Source organism: Platichthys flesus, chromosome 16 (genome assembly GCF_949316205.1).
Source record: "Platichthys flesus chromosome 16, fPlaFle2.1, whole genome shotgun sequence".
Taxonomy (NCBI): Eukaryota; Metazoa; Chordata; class Actinopteri; order Pleuronectiformes; family Pleuronectidae; genus Platichthys; species Platichthys flesus.
Genome location: NC_084960.1, coordinates 515937 through 535000, shown reverse-complemented (window position 1 = coordinate 535000; position 19064 = coordinate 515937). Strand labels below are relative to the sequence as shown.

Below are 19064 nucleotides of genomic sequence, written 5' to 3'. Positions count from 1 at the left end.
AATCAGCAGCAGAACAAGGACAGTGATCCGATCGGTGAAACCGTGATGAGGGACTCACCACTTCATCGTGTCCGTACTGAGCAGCCAGGTGCAGCGGGATGTGTCCGTCCAGGGAGACGCCGTTGACCGAGGCTCCGGAGCGAAGCAGCATCAGGACGGACTCGGCTTTCCCCTGCCACGCTGCGTAGTGCAGCGGACGCATTCCTGCCCCGAACAACACACACTTCAACACAACTTCCTCTAAACATGCTAGATTCACTCACAGTGTAAAACACACGGATGCTTCTTGTGGTTTTCAGCCTCATGAGGAAATCCACAGTCGTTTTAAATGTGAATCAGCTGAGGTGTTAGAACAGTTATATCACAAAGACACACTTCATTATTAATCTCAAACATTCAGACACATATTTACTATTTGTATTCTTACTATTATCATTCTTCTAACGGGTTTTATTTTATCCACGGTGTTTATTTGATACCATTGAGTTTTAATCTATCTGAATTCTGCCACTTCAAGAACTCTGTGTGCTACATGTTTGTATAAAAACTGTTACACACATACTGCTGTCAGTGTGTGTCAGTGTGTGTGTGTGTGTGTGTGTGTCTAACCGTTGCTGTCCTTGACGTCCACGCTGGCCTGCGCCTCCAGCAGAGCGGACAGCAGGACGGACGTCCCTGTGAGAGCAGCGTGGTGCAGGGCGGAAAACCTGAGAGAGAGAGAGAGAGAGAGGGAGAGAGAGAGAGAGAGAGAGAGAGAGAGAGAGAGAGAGAGAGAGAGAGAGAGAGAGAGAGGGAGGGAGAGAGACCATGAGGCTACATTCAAACTCAAACGTCCACACGACTCAGAATGTCTCCTGCCTTGAAAACAGAGACTCTGCTCGCCTCGTTTCAGTGTGAAAACTCCAGAGTGCCCCCTAGTGGCAGAAGATCACAGGTTGTGTGTTTAAAGGAGAACAATGAAGGAGTGAGAGCAGTGAGCGCAGCAGAGGAGGGATTCAAACACAGCAAGAGACGAGAGGCGATCTGCTGACAGACGAACGGTCAAATGATCTTCTCCTCTTTACAATAGTAACTTTTTTGCTGCTGAGTGTTGGTTACACGTTTGTTGTGTTTCCTGCAGCAAGTTTCAGTTGTTGTGTTTGTTTGGTTTCTGATTTGTGAGTCATGACATGTCAGGGCGGGTGTTAAAAACACACATAAAGATTTTACCATCCCGTGCAGGCAGAACTCTGCAGGAACCAGCTGATCCTGGGTCAGCAGCATGAACCAGTCGTAGTAGTTTTCCATGAGTCATAGTTAACTTGTCTCTGCAGGTCGAGGTGACTCAGCATCGGACTCTCCCTCCTGCTCACAGCAGCAGCTCAAACACACTCAACCTCCACAACTCACACAAACCAGGATAATTAGCTGCAGCTCCGACTCTTTTATAGACAATTTATTTGATTTCCTGCTCCTGCTTCGTATTAAACTGAGAACAAGCTCCACAGTGTTCACATCCCCCATCACCCCCCACATGTGAAGACAGGAGAGGACATAAAGCCTCAGGCGACACGAGGAGGTCTGTAAGTAACAAACCAGGCAGAGACATCAGAGGAAGAAGAAATGAATAAAGAGAGGAGGAGAGGGGGGGCTTGGCCTCCTTTCTCTCTGTTGCGTAACGTGAGCGATGGCATTCATGTGGGCACGGGGGGGGGGGGGGGGGGGGGGGGGGGGCAGCGCTCAGGGCGGCTCCAGCCGTAATGGATGATTCCTGAGACAGGTCACAAAGAGCAGGACAGAGAAAAGACAGCAGCTGGACTCGGTGGTGGAGTCGTAGTAGTGAGATAACTAGTGTGAACAGGAGAAGAGACTCAGGAGGAGGAGGAGGAGGAGGAGGAGGAGGAGGAGGAGGAGGAGGAGGAGGAGGAGGAGGAGTCAAGGCTTTTAGCTTGGAGACACATTTGTTTTGACTGGACTGAAGGTTTCTACTAATGGAGAATTGAACAGTTTCAGGTTCAATCAGATGTTTTATCACATTGTCTTGTTCACAGGCTTCAGCCGTAGGAAACGTGAATTCTCTTTTAAACCACAGTTTAAAGTACAATACTTAGTTACTGTACATTTCCAGGTATCTGTTCGTTACTTGAGTATTTATGTTTCACCTTTGAACTCTGTTCTCCTTACAACAGGCGTGTTATTGTTTCCATGCGTTTGAGCAGAATAATCTGTTTTACTCAGCTTCTCCTGAGGCAGGACAGAGTCTGAGGGACGATCCAGCAGAGGACATGTCTTCAGTGGACATTAGAGGTCCACTGGTAATAACTAGCTGGATTTATTTAACATCCAGGTGTGTTTCCATCAGCTGTCGGCTCCTGGGAGCTGTGATGTCGGCCATCTTTATTTAAAGTCTATGGATGAGACCAGGCCCCCCCGCCCCTGTGACCTCACCTCTTGTCACCCCGAAAGAAGAGAGAGAGCTGTGACCCTCTCAACAGAGACCCTAACCTCCCCCCACCTTCCCTCAACCCCCTACACAGTGCAACAAATGCCCCCCCCAGTGACACATGTCATTCCTACTGATAGTGTCACATTCCTGCAGGGACCCAACCTATCACAGAGCTCTTAATCTCCTCTGGGGAGGAGTCAACTAAACATGTCCTCCTCCACTCCAGAGACAGTTTGGTTCTTTCTTCACAAAACACTTGGCCTCTTACACAAAGTCCAGATACTGAGGATCAGGTGGAGCTGACGGGACTAAACTTCAAGGACTTTGTTAATTACACTAAAGTTCATTAACAGAGACAGACTGAACTTCTCTATAACATAGAGACTAAACTCAAGACTTATCCTTGTTAAGTTAGACTTCATCTATACAAACCCTGAAAGAGGAGAAACTCTGAGTCCAGACTGAAGATGGAGAGAGCTCCAGCCTCAGCTCTTCACCAGACGAGTGATTTGCTGACTCACAGGAAGATCTTTGACAGCAGGTCGGAACATGGTGGATTTAATCCCACACGGATCAGTGCTCTCTCCCTCAGACTGGGAAATAGTCCCGATGTTGGGTTTATTGTTTTTTGTGTATGAGGACACAAACTTTCAGTTTCTTTCACACCAGTATAACGTATATATATTTGTCTGTTTGAATCGTGTTCATGCTCAGAGTAAAGTTTAACCTGAGGAAAGGTTGATGGATTAATGGATTCTGTTAGGAAGGTGTTATTGTGGCGGCTCCTCTTCCCTCCTCTGAGTGACGGCTGCTGGCAGCTCGGATCTCCAGCCGGACACAAAGGCTGGAGCTCAAACCACCACAGCCATTCACAGGGACCAGTTCCAGCTCTGCTCTCCGTGGAAACACATCGAGACGCGGAGCCAAGAGGCCGCCGGAGACGCACACACTAATGTGTCTAATGGGGACGCAGAAAGAAACCTCCTGAATTCTCAGTGTGTGTTTGTTTCTCACACACACACATAAGCATGCATGGCGATAAAGACAAATATTCTCAGTGATGAATGACCGGTCTGCACTAACACCAACACGCCCTTAATGACACTGGTTGGTCCTCCTCCTGCCGGCACCGCTCTGATGCGTCTTAGCATGAACCGAACTTTCACTGTGATCTGGACGTGAGTAATAAATAACAGGCTGCACCTGAAGGAGGGAGCTCCTCCGTCAGGGTGTCGTTACTCTGCAGCGGAGGATCGGTGATGAAAACTCTCTGAGCCGGAGGAAAGTATATCAGCTGGATGCTTCTCTCTCTCATTAAACATCCCCCCCGGCTCTGTTCTTCTCCTCTGAATCCGGCCTCAGTGTTACAGTTTTATTTATTCACTTGTTCAGAGTATAACTGTTTCTCCAACAAGCTGCTCGACAAAAGTCTCCGATCCTCCAGAGAATTGAATGATCACATGATCAAATCAAGTGGAGAGCACCCAGCAGATCAGACTCACTCTTCTAGTCACAAAGGTTTCCATCTGAAGCTGATGAAGATCTGAACGACGCATCAGATGTTTTCTAACGTGAAATATGAGTTAGTGTTTCTCCTGGGAAGCAGCAGCAGGTTGTCGGTCCGACTCCTTCAAACAGGAACATGTGGGGGACATCCAGGCGAGGGGCGGAGCCTGTAGAGCAGCAGGAGGCGGGACATGACGTATGAACTCTTCTGTGGACAGATCAGTGTTGTTGTTTACATCTCATCCACACTGGAGTCGGCCCTCATCACCAGAAGATCTGGAACCTCCTCGTGTTTCCAAGTGGACGTCTTCATCTTCTTCTTTCTCAGATCAGTGATCATCGTCTCTCCTCCCTAGTGGGAGGTTCTAGTGTATCAAGTCCTCCAGGCTTTTTGTAAACACTCTCTAATTGGTTGGACCACTCCTCTGACAGAGGAGTCCAACACGTCTCAGGATGGACCTGGTGGTCAAATGTCCCCCGCTCGTCGTCTCTTTGAGGTTTTGTCACGACACAATTGTGAAACTTAAATGATGTTTAGTTGTTGCTTGTTCTCTGTCAGTGAATTAAAGAAGCTCAGAGACAAACAGACAGCTGGAGACGAGTTGTAACGGGACACCTCAGAATCAGGAGGGAGGCGACTCAGAGGGAGGATCAGGGAGAAGTTAGAATGAAAACTTTTAACAAAGAGAAATATTAATGAGGAGAGACTTCACTTCCTTCATCTTCTGGTTCTTCTGGGCTAACAAGCTCCGAGGGGGAAATTTAACCAGTCAGCTTTTTACAGACTGACGAGGTAACGGGGGGGGGGGACTGACAAACACCAGGGGGGGGGGTCCTCTGATCTGAGCGTCTGAACAAGCTTCTGTTTGTTCCATGTTTCATTTGATCTGTTTTCACTTTGACTAAAGAATTTTGACTGACAAACGTGGGTGCAGTGGGAGCAGTGGGGGCAGTGTGAGCAGTGGGGGCAGTGTGAGCAGTGGGAGCAGTGGGGGCAGTGTGAGCAGTGGGAGCAGTGGGAGCAGTGGGAGCAGTGGGAGCAGTGGAGTCAGTGTGAGCAGTGGGAGCAGTGGGAGCGGTGGGGGCAGTGGGAGCAGTGGGAGCAGTGGGAGCGGTGGGAGCAGTGGGAGCAGTGGGAGCAGTGGGAGCAGTGGGAGCAGTGGGAGCAGTGGGAGCAGTCTAAGGACACACACAGCACTGGGCTGACTCGTCACTCACCCGTCGGAGTCCTGGTAGTTCACATTCAGTCTCTTGGTGGAGCCCAGCAGCTCTGAAACACAAAACAACAGAGTTAAGAACATGATCATCATATTGTTTATTATATGACTCATGATTATTCAGGTCTGTGTGATGGTTTGGAAAACTCCAGATCCGTGGGGACGTCAGCACTGACACATTAACAGGAAGATGTAGCCTCAGCGTCAGGACGGTGGTCTGTGGACCTGTCCTGCTAAGACTGGACTCAACGGATGGACACACATGATCAGAGGTTCTCCTCCGTGGGACGTCCTGAGGGAGCCTCCTTAGCCTCTGACCCTGGGTTGACTTCCTGGGCCGGGTCAGAGGATCCTTCACCACCAGGACCCTGAGGAGTCAAACTCAGCAGCTCTTTGATCTGCTGCCAAACAAAGACTCCCTGCTGCTGCTTCTTCTGCTTCCTCTTCTGCTTCTTCTTCTGCTGCTTCTTCTTCTTCTTCTTCTTCTGCTTCTTCTTCTGCTGCTGCTTCTTCTTCTTCTTCTTCTTCTTCTGCTTCTTCTTCAGAGTTAAAAGTTTCTGACCTCATCACCAGGGACGTCCAGCAGCCCCCCCCCCCCTGCAGTGTGAGTGTCCCTCTCTGGGAGCTGTGGCATCAGGGCTGTGAGCTGCAGAGTGTCTGACAGGCCGGGTTCTGATCCAGTGGTGACCCGGTCTGAGTCGGATCACGCTCAGGAATCTGCTCCTGAATCACTGCACATCACAGCTCCGCCCCCTGGTGACTGGCAGCAATAGATGGAGTTAACCCTGCCTCCTCCATGTTAGCAGATGGGACATGGACCAAACAAAAACAAAATCAAACTAGACGGTAAATAAATGGGAGGTCAAAGGTCAGTCAGCTGGGAGCTTTGCAGGGTCGGGTGACCGTGGACTGGAGACCAGCACAGACACACAAGTCTGTACTGTCTGTATGTCGTCTGTAACAGCCCCCACACCCCCACAGCTCAAAAACAAACCTCCACCATCAACACCACAAACTACAGAGCGTTTGAAGTGTTTCAGGTCCCGGGGAGAAGCAGCAGGCTTCCCCTGAGGGGACGCAGCTGCTTTGATAATGACCTGGATTTTAGAATTCATAGGAATAAATCAGCACATGAAGCGAGACAAGGAAGAGAGAAGGAACAGGGAGCCACAAGAACTCTGTCTCCAAGTCTGTCTCCTCATAACGTTCAGAAGAGTCAGACAACAGGTCCACAGACCAGTTTCATAGAATAGATACCAGGTCCACGTCCAGAGACCAGGTCCAAGTCCAGAGACCAGGTCCATGTCCAGAGACCAGGTCCAAGTCCAGAGACCAGTTTCACAGCATAGATCTACATCCAGAGACCAGGTCCTCGTCCAGAGATCAGGTCCACGTCCAGAGACCAGGTCCACGTCCACAGACCAGTTTCACAGCATAGATCTACATCCAGAGACCAGGTCCATGTCCAGAGACCAGGTTCCTGTCCAGAGACCAGGTCCACGTACAGAGACCAGGTCCACTTCCAGAGACCAGGTGCCTGTCCAGAGACCAGGTCCAAGTCCAGAGACCAGGTCCATGTCCAGAGACCAAGTGCCCGTCCAGAGACCAGGTCCACGTACAGAGACCAGGTCCACCCCCAGAGACCAGGTGCCCGTCCAGAAACCAGGTCCATGTCCAGAGACCAGGTCCATGTCCAGAGACCAGGTCCATGTCCAGAGACCAGGTCCACGGACTCAAACGGGTTGGCTGTTTATTTGAGGACTTGGAGGCTGGAGGTCGTTGGAGGTCACAGTCAAACAGCAGCAGAGACTTGACTCATTGTATTTTGATGGTTTTAGTTCAATGGAGTTAAACCTGATTCATATCAAACCCTCTCTGGTTGACTGACAGGGAAATCAGCAGTCCAGGCTGAATGTCGAGCTGACCTCATGAGGCAATCTTCATCCTTCTCCTCATCATCATCTGCTGCACATTTGTTCAGGTTATTTTTACTGCTGTTTATGGAGCGAGGCGGAGGCCAGAGGCAGAGCAGGACCCGGCCCTCTGCAGCGACTCGGCCTCTTTTCTAACTTCAGCTGAAAGTCTAACGTCCCGCAGATCTCCTGCCACAGGAATGCAGCAGGAGGAGGTTTTCTCCTGCAGGAGCAGAAGTCTCTCTGGGATCAGGCCTCAGAGTCTCAGGCTGAAAGAAAGTCTCTCGTAAAAAAGAACGACTAAAATTAGACGAGCGCTGCCAGAATCAAAACTGTGATTACAGGTCCGCAGGCCTCACACATCTCTTTGTTTCTCAGGACTCTAGCGGCTGCAGTCAGGACGATAAACAAACAGCTCTCTCTGCTGGTTGTGGTGGAGCCAAGAGGCCGAGCACCAGTTCAAGAGCGCTGGCCGAGCTCCAACCCACCGCAACCGCCTCCAGTCACAAACCGATCTGAAACACAGCTGAGCTCCGACCACTCAACAGCTCCACATCGGAGCTCGTCCTCTAAATATAAACACACCGAGTGCAGCTGCTGAGGAAGAGAAGCTCCTGCTGAACGAGGGCCGAGGCCTCACGTGATGCTACAGGAGGCCACCCTGCATCACTACAGTTTCACCTGGGCAACATGAAAACAGACTTTTATAAACTGTCATCAAACGTAGCCTTATCAGAGAAGAAGATCAGTGTTGCTAATCCCCCCCCCCCCCCATCTCTGGTTAGAAGAGGAGCGATTCACGAGACACAGATGACATCATGAGCTTGTGGTGATAAGAGCTGATGCCAGTGTTGATGTGATGGAAACACAATCCGGTGATCTCCACAGAGAAATGAATACATCACTTCCTGCATCTCAGCCAATCACGGGACTCCTTCAGAGAACCTGCTGCTTCATGTGTGACATGAGAACTCAGGAGAAAGTCTCAATTCTCCAGAGATCCTCCGCAGCACGGAGGAAACAGCCTCACTGTGTCACAACAATGAATGGAAGAATAATAAAGAAATAAAATGATTAATGTCTTTAAAATAACTAAATATAAAGAACAGAAGGTTCAGTTCCTCTCTCTGTCCTTCAGTGATGGTGTCACTTTGAGATGTGGGTATGTTTGAAGACCCGAGGTCTCGGAGGGAAACGTGAGCACCACTCAGCAGCTCTCCTCTGTGGCACAGGAACACAGGAAACTCTGTTTGTCCAACGCAGCAGCGGGACACGTCTGTCTCTTATCTGCTGACTGAATGAGGACAGGATGTGAGGATGAGCTCTTCTTGTATCTTATCTGTCCTCTGGAGGGTCCAGGACATGGCGGAGCTTTGTCCTCGAGCTCAGACTCAGAGTCGGGACACAGATGAACATCACAGAGACAAAAGCTGCTCCAGATATCCTGTAATTTCTGCTTCTGCTCCCTCGTTTGATAAGTCAAAGACTAAATGATAAATCAAAAACAAGATCATCTTACAGAAATCTTGATAAACATCAAAAGAAAGTGAATCTTTTCTTTCCCCCACTGAAACCCTGTTACCAGGACACGGATTGAACAGATTTGTCGTGTTGGTTCAGACGATGTTGTTGTTGTCTCCTGTGGTCAGTGTGTTGGAGCTGCTGTGTTGTCATGCTGCAGTGCACCTCCTCCTCCAGAGCACCAGGACAGAGCAGGGCCTCGACTCTCACTCCTCTTCACCTCTTAAACTGTAGGGGCCATTAAAGGAGGTCGGCTTCAGATGGCGATGGCCGACAGACCCGTTGTTTACATTCCTGTGGAGCTCTGGGCTGTGAGGAGAAGATGGAGGTTCAGGTTGACAGGAGGGTGAAGATGTGGACGAGGAGGGATTCAGAGGTTTCGTAGCATTGATCTACAGGATTTGTGTCCATGTGAATATAGTTGTGTGTTTGCAGGTGACTTTTAAAATAAGATCTGAGCACTAATGACCTAGTCCTCGTTAAGATGCAGGAAGTGGATCAGACCAGATTTCAGATCTGACTTCCTGGTGAAAAAAACGTGATGGGTTATGAAGCACTGATTCATTCTAATCACAGATTTAGAAGCTCGTCCAGAAAGTGAAGCCATTGCACCTGAAACCTGTCTTCTGTGTAGTGACCAGCAGGGGGCGACTCCTCTGGTAGTTTCTATAGAAAGTGACTTCTCTCTTTCTCACGTCAGTGAACATTCAGGAGTTTCTGTCTCAGCCTCTAGTTTCAAGTCTTCTTCAAACAGCTGATGATCATTTAGTTGATTATGATCATTTAGAGTCAACAGAGCATAAAGCACTGGGGGGGGGGGGGGGGGGCACAGAGTGATTGACAGCTAGACTTTAAAATGTATAGAGTTACCCAACAGTTCCAACATAGAGCAGCACTGTGGTTTACTTTGTTATTCTTCACATGAGGAGCAGGAGACCAGCGACTCTTTATTTCTTTAAATCAATGCAGACAACTTTAAAATCCCATTATGACGCATCTCTAACACTGCACTGTAACTTTCAGTCTTTACTTCTTATTTGTTCCTCATCTTGTCTCCGTGACTGTCGGCCACTGGCTCCTGCGAGGACCAACACTGAAGCTGAGTGTTTGTGAAGCTGAAAACTGGAGCGTGAATATCCATCGGAGAATAAACGAGGGAGAGAGAAGCTCAGACGATGAGAGGAGGCTGGTAAGTTCCACCGCATCACTCGAGATCCGCCTGTCACTCAGTGAGTGTGTCCTCTCCCTCGGGGGGGAAGGGTGTGTTCTGCCTCTCGCTCTGTGGAACAATAACGTTGGGAAAGGAAGTGTAGAAGGGGCCCGGCTCTGAGTCCTGGCTTTGTTCCTGAGTTGCTCCACGCCTCGAGAGCCTCCGTCAACACAACATTACCCCCCCCCCCCCGACTCCAAGTCACGGCCAGGTTACAGCTGAACGCCTCCGTCTGACACACACATGCTGCTTCAGACCTGAGCTCCTCACTTCTCTGGATCTTCTCTGGAGGATCTCACTCAGTTCCTCTTTCTCTTGTGAACACAGCAGAGGATCCTCCACTGATTCACTGTGAGTGAGTGTGTGTGTGGGGGGGGGGGGGTGATGAGCTTCTAACACGTGATACAAACAAATATCAAATATCTCCCGATTTGTTGCAGTTGTGAAGGCGTCGCTACAGAAACCCTCTGATGTGTTTTGTTTGAAAGACAAACTCTGGATAAACTCTGTATCCAATTCTTTTTAGTCAATTAAAGTTAGTTAGGAGGTCCGGGGGGGGAGGTCACTCTGCGGGCTCCAGTGCAAGCAGCTATAGAGGAGGAGGGGTTTATCACCTAAGCTGCAACCAGCCACCAGGGAGCGATAGAGATTATTTGGTTTCACTTTTGGGTGCGTCCATATTTATTTGTTTTCAGTGTCGATGCTCAGTCTTGTGTTTAACACCCTGCAGGCTGAGTATTCAAGGATTAGATTCTTTAATCGGTTGGTTATAAAAGAATCTGCTCTGACATGTCCGTACAACTCGAAGGCTTTGATTTATTTTCCAGTGTAAACGTGCTGAGCTTCTCCTTGAAGAGCTGCCGTCACGATGTGGCCGCCGCCGCTCTGTCCACCAGCTTCCCGTTTGGGCCCAGCCCATCTCCATGAGGACGTTTGTCTCCACGCCGTCCTCCTCAGAGGACTGAGAACCAAGCGGCTGTCGGCAGCTTCCAGCTGCACCAACACACGGGACGCCCTTCTCGAGTCCTCATGAGTCTCTATTGACTCTGGCCTCCTGGCAAACAGCAACCAAAACACAGTTTAACCGATCGGAGCAGGAGAGGAACGAGGCTGCAGACGACCACAGAAGCAGATTCCTCTCGGTGTTGCCAGGTTCTGTTCAGTGAGTCTGTGGCCTCGCTGCTCTGGATCATCAGCTAAGAAAAACAAGCTATGTTCCTTTATATCACCAATTTGATCTATTACAGTTTGTCCATTAAATGAGTCACAGATTTACAGAAGAATAAAATGTTTGAGCGTATGAACTGTTCCTTTGCTTCCAGTTTCCTCAGAGAGGTTCTCTTCTTTACATGAACTGAGTGTAACCCTGAGAAGAAGCTTCACAGCAGGAACCTGGTGACTGGACAGATGTTTCTGTGTGCAGGCCTTTTGTGTTCCCGCTCTGTGTGTGTGTCTCTGATCCACTGTTGATGTTGTCTGTGATTTGTGTAGTTAATCAGATCATCAGATTATCACACAGATGTGCTGACAGATGTTCTGTGTGTTAAACAAAATCAGTCTCTGAGTTCTCAACTTGGACTTTGTGTTAAACAAAGTGGAAGCATCGCACACATTTCCTGTAATGTGCCGACGCTGCTCCTGAAGAAGCTTTCAAATTCCTCAGAGCCAGAACCTCTCCTTCTTTTCAATCTTGATTTCAGTTCAGGAACCACACAGCACAGAAGCTTCAGAGGATGTGGTCCTGTTTCTATCTGAACATAGAACAACAAACGGCTCAGAGCTCCACACTTATTGTTCAGAGGGATGTGAGCTCAGCTCCACACCCCTTCCTCCTCCGAACATAATGGACTTTCCCTCACGGCCACCCCCCCACCTCCCTCCCCCCTCGGCCTTGGACATGTGACCGGGGCCTGTTATGGTCTCAGAGTGGGTGTGCCAGATCAAGCCTCCAATTACAGTAACAGAGATAAGGTGACATCAGAACAGCAGCAGACAGATCAAAGTCTGAAACTTCATGTGTTTGTTGTTTCCTTTGATCTGTTACTTCTGGTTTCACTTCGTAACTCAGGGACTAAAGAAGTTAGTCTGACAAACTCTGATTGGTTTGAAGACGGCATCTGACGTGGGCGTGTTGTCAGGTGTGGTGGTGGTGGTGGTGGTGGTGGGGGGGCGGGGAGGGTAGTAGTCTTTCAGTTTGAATTGGAAAAATTAATGAAGCTTCATCTGGTCACCAAGGTAACATCGTGATGTATTACTAGCAGCATCAGCACCTTCAGGCAGGGTACTCCACAGTACTCCACAGTACTCCACAGTCCTCCACAGTACTACAGTACTCCACAGTACTACACAGTAATCCAGTGCTTCGCAGTCCTCCACAGTACTACAGTACTCCACAGTACTCCACAGTAATCCAGTGCTTCGCAGTCCTCCACAGTACTACAGTACTCCACAGTACTCCACAGTAATCCAGTGCTTCGCAGTACTCCACAGTACTCCACCACTCACTCACTCACTCTCTCTCTCTCCCTGATGTATTTCAGTGGAGTCAAATTCCAGCCTGAGAAAGGGGATAGACGGTTGGGGTCCACATACCAACACCATGACATCACCACCTCCATTCTTCCCTCTGTGTTCACACTCACTCCTCAGCTCTGACAATGGCTGAGAGACACACACACACACTAACACACTAACACACACACACACACACACACACACACACACACACACACACACACACACACACACACACACACACACACACACACACACACACACACACACACACACACACACACACACACACACACACACACACACACACACACACACACACACACACACAAAACTTTCAGATGTCTTCTCAGGCTGCATCTACACTACCAAGCGTGAAAACACGTCATGTGACACAGACACATATGAGAAAAGTTTCATATATATATATTCACACTTTTTGCATCGTACCACAGCTCTGATCCAAATGAGTGTTTTCTAAAATCTCCTGAGAAACGTTCTTCAGACACAAATCCAGACGAGCGACTCAGCAACAGACTGAGTGAGACCATTTGTGCACAAAGGAACATATTTGATTTGTATACATCACCAAAGAGGATTGTGGGTAATGTTTTCAATAGAATAGAATAGTGTAAACGTCACGTGTTGAAGCCTCTCGGTCACGTGACCTCTGAACTGCACAGATACAAAGAGAGAGCTGGTTTCAACAGAAAACCTGGAGCTCAACATCCATTACATAACTGTGCAGATAAAGCCCAGTGCAGCAGCCATTAGTCGGCTGCACTCACTGTGTGCTGCTACACAACACACACAGGACATCGCCTCGGACTACATTCATTATTCCTCCTTTTCAAAGACTATAAAGAGAGAGAGGGCTGCTGGGAGCTTCCTCACAGCGGAACACCGATGTGCTCACATGGAGGAGGTGTTTAGAGAGTGTTGGTATCAGTTCAGCAGCAGTTCACCAGACGTCCCAGAGGCCGAGCGGATCGGACACCTGGGGTCAATCGTTCAACTCCGACTCGGCTGCAGTTTATGAAGAGAGTCAGAGTCAGAGTCAGAACTGGACAGATATTTTCAGAGAAGGAGACCGAGACGGACGACATGTCCCCCCCCCGCCCTGCACAGAAATGAAGCTGAAATATCTCAGATACGAACGCTGGTATCAAGGCCCCGCCCATGCACCGGCTCGACCAATAAGGAGTCAGAGTCGGCTGTCAACCGTGAGGTCTCAGACTGGAACAAACCTCAGTGTGATGAGACAACTTCAGAGTGTTATGAACTGATCTCAGTTCAGCTTCACTCTTCAGCTGCAGCTGGTTATGTCTGTTACTCTCAGTCAGTTGTTCTCTCAGGAGATGGAACCCACTCACCAGAGTCACAGAGACTCACAGACTCAACTGGTTTAAAGTTAATAAAGTTATATAGTGTGATAAAAGGAGACCGACCTTGACTGAGGTTTTTAATGTTTCATAAAATAGTGTTGTGTCTAAGTGGAACCTGACGACAGCTGGAGTCGTGGTTTATCATTTCAGAGCCAGAGATGAATATGAATGTTTCTTTTTTTTGTTCCTTACATTACGTCGGAGTCAGGATTCAAACCTGTGACAGCCAGAGGTCCCGAGTCGCCCCTCGGTCCCAACACACACAGAGCTATGTTTCCCTTGTCAGTGGTATGAATGGCCTACTTTAAAGCCTAAAGGCTGCCTGTGTGTTTAGTGCCTCAATTAAACATTTAACACACCAACAGTAGAGTTGACAGACAAACACCATCAGCTCAAACACTGAGGCTCCATCTCATGCACTGTCTGAGAGGCTTTAACACGTTCCCTCCAATCTGCCTCAGAGGTTCACCTCCTCCTCATCTCCTCTGGGTAGAGTTTGGTGTTTTGTGATGAGAGGACGGAAACAGAGCAGAACTTCAGCAGAGTAAGAAGTGACTGAACAAACACTCTTCTGTATTTGACCTTTCCACGGAGCAGAGCGACTCTCTGAAGGAAACATCCTGTTTCTGGGTTTTCCTCCGAGCACTCGGATGTGAATCTCACAATTTGCTCCAGTTACATATGAGGCCTGTCAAGTGACTCTGGTGTTCCCGTTGGTCAGCAGGAAACTCCAGACGCTCCAGAGCCGACCAGAGATTTACACTACAACTATTCTGTGTCTCCAGAGAACGTTAAAGTTTATCAGAGAAAACAAAAACAACACCAGCATCATCATCTCAGCTGTCCTGAACAGATTCATGTTGATGTTGACCGGCCGCTCCAATGACTCCCACTACAATCACATGTTCCACAAACAGACTCCTGGTAACATGTGAGTAGCATGTCAGAGTCCATGTGAGGAACCAGCAGGACGATGTGTGGAAGCTTCCCAGAGAGCGAGTGGACGTGTGGATGAGGTTTCTAACACGTGACGTGAAACTGGAAGAACACGAACATCTCAGGATGAAGACGAGGAGTCGCACACGAAGAAGACGAAGACGTCAACTTGGAAACACGAGGAGATTCCAGAGCGTTTGTTAATCTCCTGCTTCACAGGACAAACACTAACTACACAACATGTACACACACTATTCATGCGAAAACAGCATTAAGGCTCATTCATACTAAACAGAGTCCTACACGTTCTGTCACGACTCTGCTCCTCTTCTGAAGGGTTAGCAGTAGGAGCAGTACCACAGGACACCGTGAGGGGGCAGTGCAGCTGGACATCAAGTGGGATGACTTGGACACGAGGAAGAAATTAAAATAATGGTGGAACTACAGACGCCTGTACGATGTAACTTCACCATCACAACCTCCTCCTCCGCCTCAATGTTGGCGGTTTGTTGAGAAGCTCTGGACTCTGCGCTGCCTCTAGTGGTTGAGCTGCTTAACAACCGAGGACGTGACGGCTCCATGCAGAGTAAAGAGAGGGAGGATTCTGAGAGATGATTGGCTGAGCTGAGTTTGAACCCAGACTCATGAATAAGACATGAGACAGAGCTCCAGAGCACCCCCCCCCCCCCCGACTCCCCGTTTAGCTTCGCCTCTCAACCGTTTTCTCCGTGGAGGGACGACCGGTTCCCGAGGCTCCACTAGCGGGACAGGGACGTGGCACCGGGACGTTAGGAGAGACAGACGGGACGTGACAGGCTCATTTGATCCGGTCTGCGGTTCAATGTTTAGAAACCTGTGGCTGCCTTAAGGGTTTGAATTTGAGGAAATAGGTTTTCAACATTTCTAGGTTAATGCAGTGAAGAGGAGGAGATTTCAGACTGAAATGAAAAGAGAACAGAAAGGAGTCGGTGTTTCTCTCCCAGTTCATTCTGAGACCAGACTGAGATGAAATGATTCAACCAACAACACGAGGAGATGAAGCTTTTAAAAACGCTTTTAGAGTCTTCAATTCTGAAAATCAAGTTTCAGACTTTCTAACTCCTTTCAGAAACTCAACATTTGTTCATTTTGTACCAATCAGAAACAAATCTGTAAATCTGTCACTGGGAAAACTCACTACGTTTTAAAATCAGATTACTTCATTAGAAGAGTCACGGTGTGGTGATTATAAACAGAGCTGTGGGAACGACACCCCCAACACACACCCACCACACCCACTACACCCACTACACCCACTACACACACTACACACTGCACACTACACACACTACACACTACACACTACACACAGTTAATCCAAGGCACCATCTGGGAGATCCTTGTGATTTGGGGGACAGCAGTGCAGCGTGGGACAGATACACCAGATGAGGGGGGGGGGGGACAGGTTTTTGGGTCAAAGACAAATCGTCAAAGTCTGTAAACATAGAGACGTTGAGGTGGAGTCATGTGACAGTGTGTCAGCTGTCACATGACTCCACCACCTGTACATACAGTAATACTCGTGTGTACCCTCAGCATCACTTACTGTTTCTGTTGCTCTTCAGTTTGGACAGCAGCTTCTGGGTGGACGTCAGGTCTCCGCTCTTCACCGCCTGCAGGAGGTCCTGCTCCTTCCCCATGCTCCCTCCTCCTCCTCCTCTTCAAACCTGCTGGTTTTAAAGGTCCCGCCGCCTCGTCAGAGCGCCATGCTGAGCGGAGGAGACGTGGCCCCGCCCCCTGGGAGACGCTCAGACAGGAGACACCCAGTGAGGACTCTCTGGGACGTTTCCTGATCTGACTGTCCTCCTTGCACTTTCACTTTCGGGGGGAGATTTTATATCCGGGGGGGAGGGGGGGCATAGAGGGCATCGGGGGGGGGGGGGGGGGGGTGATGTGCTCGGGACTGAGAGGGAGAAGAAACAAGAAAAACAATCAGTTCATCTGTCAGAGTGATAACCACAGGAGAAGAGAAGCTCTTCATCACATCCCACTGAACAACTCCTCATCCTCACCCAGGTCATCACTGGTAAACCAGGTAAACCACAGGTAAACCAGTTAAACCACAGGTCATCACAGGTAAACCAGTTAAACCACAGGTCATCACAGGTAAACCAGTTAAACCACAGGTCATCACAGGTAAACCAGTTAAACCACAGGTCATCATAGTTAAACCAGTTAAACCACAGGTCATCACCTGTGACCTACACACTAAACTATACACTAACCTGCCCACTGACTAAGCTCCATCACTGAGCTCCATCTCTGAGCTGCCTCCATCACTGAGCTCCATCTCTGAGCTGCCTCCATCACTGAGCTCCATCAATGAGCTCCATTACTGAGCTCAATCATTGAGCTCCATCATTGAGCTCCATCATTGAGCTCCATCAATGAGCTCCATCAATGAGCTCCATCACTGAGCTCCATCTCTGAGCTGCCTCCATCACTGAGCTCCATCAATGAGCTCCATTACTGAGCTCCATCATTGAGCTCCATCATTGAGCTCCATCACTGAGCTCCATCAATGAGCTCCATCACTGAGCTCCATCACTGAGCTCCATCACTGAGCTGCCTCCATCACTGAGCTGACTCCATCACTGAGCTGCCTCCATCACTGAGCTGCCTCCATCTCTGAGCTCCATCAATGAGCTCCATCACTGAGCTGACTCCATCACTGAGCTGCCTCCTTCTCTGAGCTCCATCAATGAGCTCCATCACTGAGCTGACTCCATCTCTGAGCTGCCTCCATCACTGAGCTCCATCACTGAGCTGCCTAGTGTGTAGGTTAGTGTGTAGGTTAGTGTGTTAGTTATTGTGTAGTGTATTGTGTAAGTCAGTGTGTAGTTCAGTGTGCTAGTCAGTGTGTAGGTTAGTGTATAGTTTAGTGTGTAGGTTAGAGTGTTAGTTAGTGTGTAGTGTATTGTGTTAGTGTTTAGTGTATTGTGTTAGTCAGTGTGTAGGTTAGTGTGTCAGAAACGGCTAAGCTACAACTGGACCTGGTTAACGTGGAGACGAACCTGTGGACACGGGTTCGTGGAACTAACCTGGTTAGTCGGTTAGTTAGTTGAGTTCGGACCCGGTCACCTCCTCTCCGGCTCGTGGACACAGGTTAGTGGAACTAACCTGGTTAGTCGGTTAGTTAGTTGGTTGAGACCCACCTCCTCTCCGGCCTGTCACACTCGCTCCAGCCGCCCTCAGTGACCGGAACCCGGCTTCAGTGTGAGCGGAGCCTCGGGGACCAACTCGGATTCTTTGGTTTTTATTCCACAAACTTTTCCAGGATCTCGATCGAGACTCGGGAGGAAAGACGCGTCGACACGTGACGCAGGTTCTGAGTTCCGCACTTTCCGCTTCGCTCCGAAGCTTCGTCCACTTTCTCCCGAGCGGAGTCTGCGAGTGTCCGGAGCGTCGAGGCGCCGTGAACACAACACACATCCGGCTGGCACTTTCAACATAAAACTCTTTCAATCAAATAAGTCAGAATCCTCTTCACGTGTTTAAATGTTTTTCATCTTCTGACTTTTGATTTGAGTCATTTCATTAAGTTTCTGATTGTTTACCTTCATTTTTACATTGCTAGCTGTGCTAACCTTTTCAATATTGTATTATGTTTTCATGTTTATTTTTCCAAATAAACCATCATCTACTTATTCAATTATTCTTGACTTGCTGGAATAAATAATTAGGATAAGTTTTGAGTTTTTAATACATTTAATTTATTCATGTGATGTAGTCTTACTCAAAATATTCAATAAACAACTTGTCTACTCCACTGGACTCATTTTATAACCAGTTGTAGTTTTTAAACCTCACAACTGAAAAATAAAAGTTGCTTTAATACTTTGCTCTTTGTATTTTTGAATAGTTTAGATTCATTAGTATGTGATGCTGTGGTTATTTCCATGAGTTTATATTGGATGGTTCCTCGCACAAAAACTCTTCACCACAATTCTCTCAGAAGAACACGAACATGTAATGTTGGCTGCTTTTATCTTGAAGAGTCAAACGCCCCCACTTCCGGTGATCTTCTCGCTCTTTTTTCTTTGATCATAGTTTAGATATTGTCAGAGAATCCAGATATTCGACCTTTGATTTAAATTATATTAAATTTTAATTCACTGAGCACGATGATGATTCTTCTTCTTTCTCCAAGTTAGTTCCATCACTTTGACATTTTTTTCAATAATGTTTTAGCTTATTAAGAAATAATAATACAAATATTGTTATAATAAAAATATTTGTATTATTAATTTTATTATTAGTATTATCCATTGTAGAAATAGTGGTAGTATTGTGGTAGTAGAAGTAGAGTTTCCGGTGAGGGGGAACTGGATTTATGGGGGAAATTATTTTATCCCTGATTTGACATTTAAAACCTTTATTTTATATTTCCTGTTTTAA

At 48.1% G+C, this 19064-nt stretch overlaps 1 protein-coding gene across 4 annotated transcripts in view; it reads right to left on the bottom strand.

Annotated features, from left to right (window-relative positions):
• Positions 1-18040, bottom strand: part of LOC133971037 (caskin-2-like) — a 35258-nt gene extending 17218 nt beyond the window's left edge. For all 4 annotated transcript variants that reach the window (XM_062408211.1, XM_062408212.1, XM_062408213.1 and 1 more), the window contains exons 1-5: positions 17822-18040; positions 16213-16569; positions 5150-5201; positions 610-707; positions 59-204 (exon numbers count right to left, since the gene is read on the bottom strand). In XM_062408211.1, the coding sequence (XP_062264195.1) occupies positions 59-204; positions 610-707; positions 5150-5201; positions 16213-16306 (390 nt within the window). In that variant the 5' untranslated portion in view covers positions 16307-16569; positions 17822-18040. The remainder of the gene's footprint in view (positions 1-58; positions 205-609; positions 708-5149; positions 5202-16212; positions 16570-17821) is intronic.
• Between the last annotated feature and the right edge of the window lie 1024 nt (positions 18041-19064).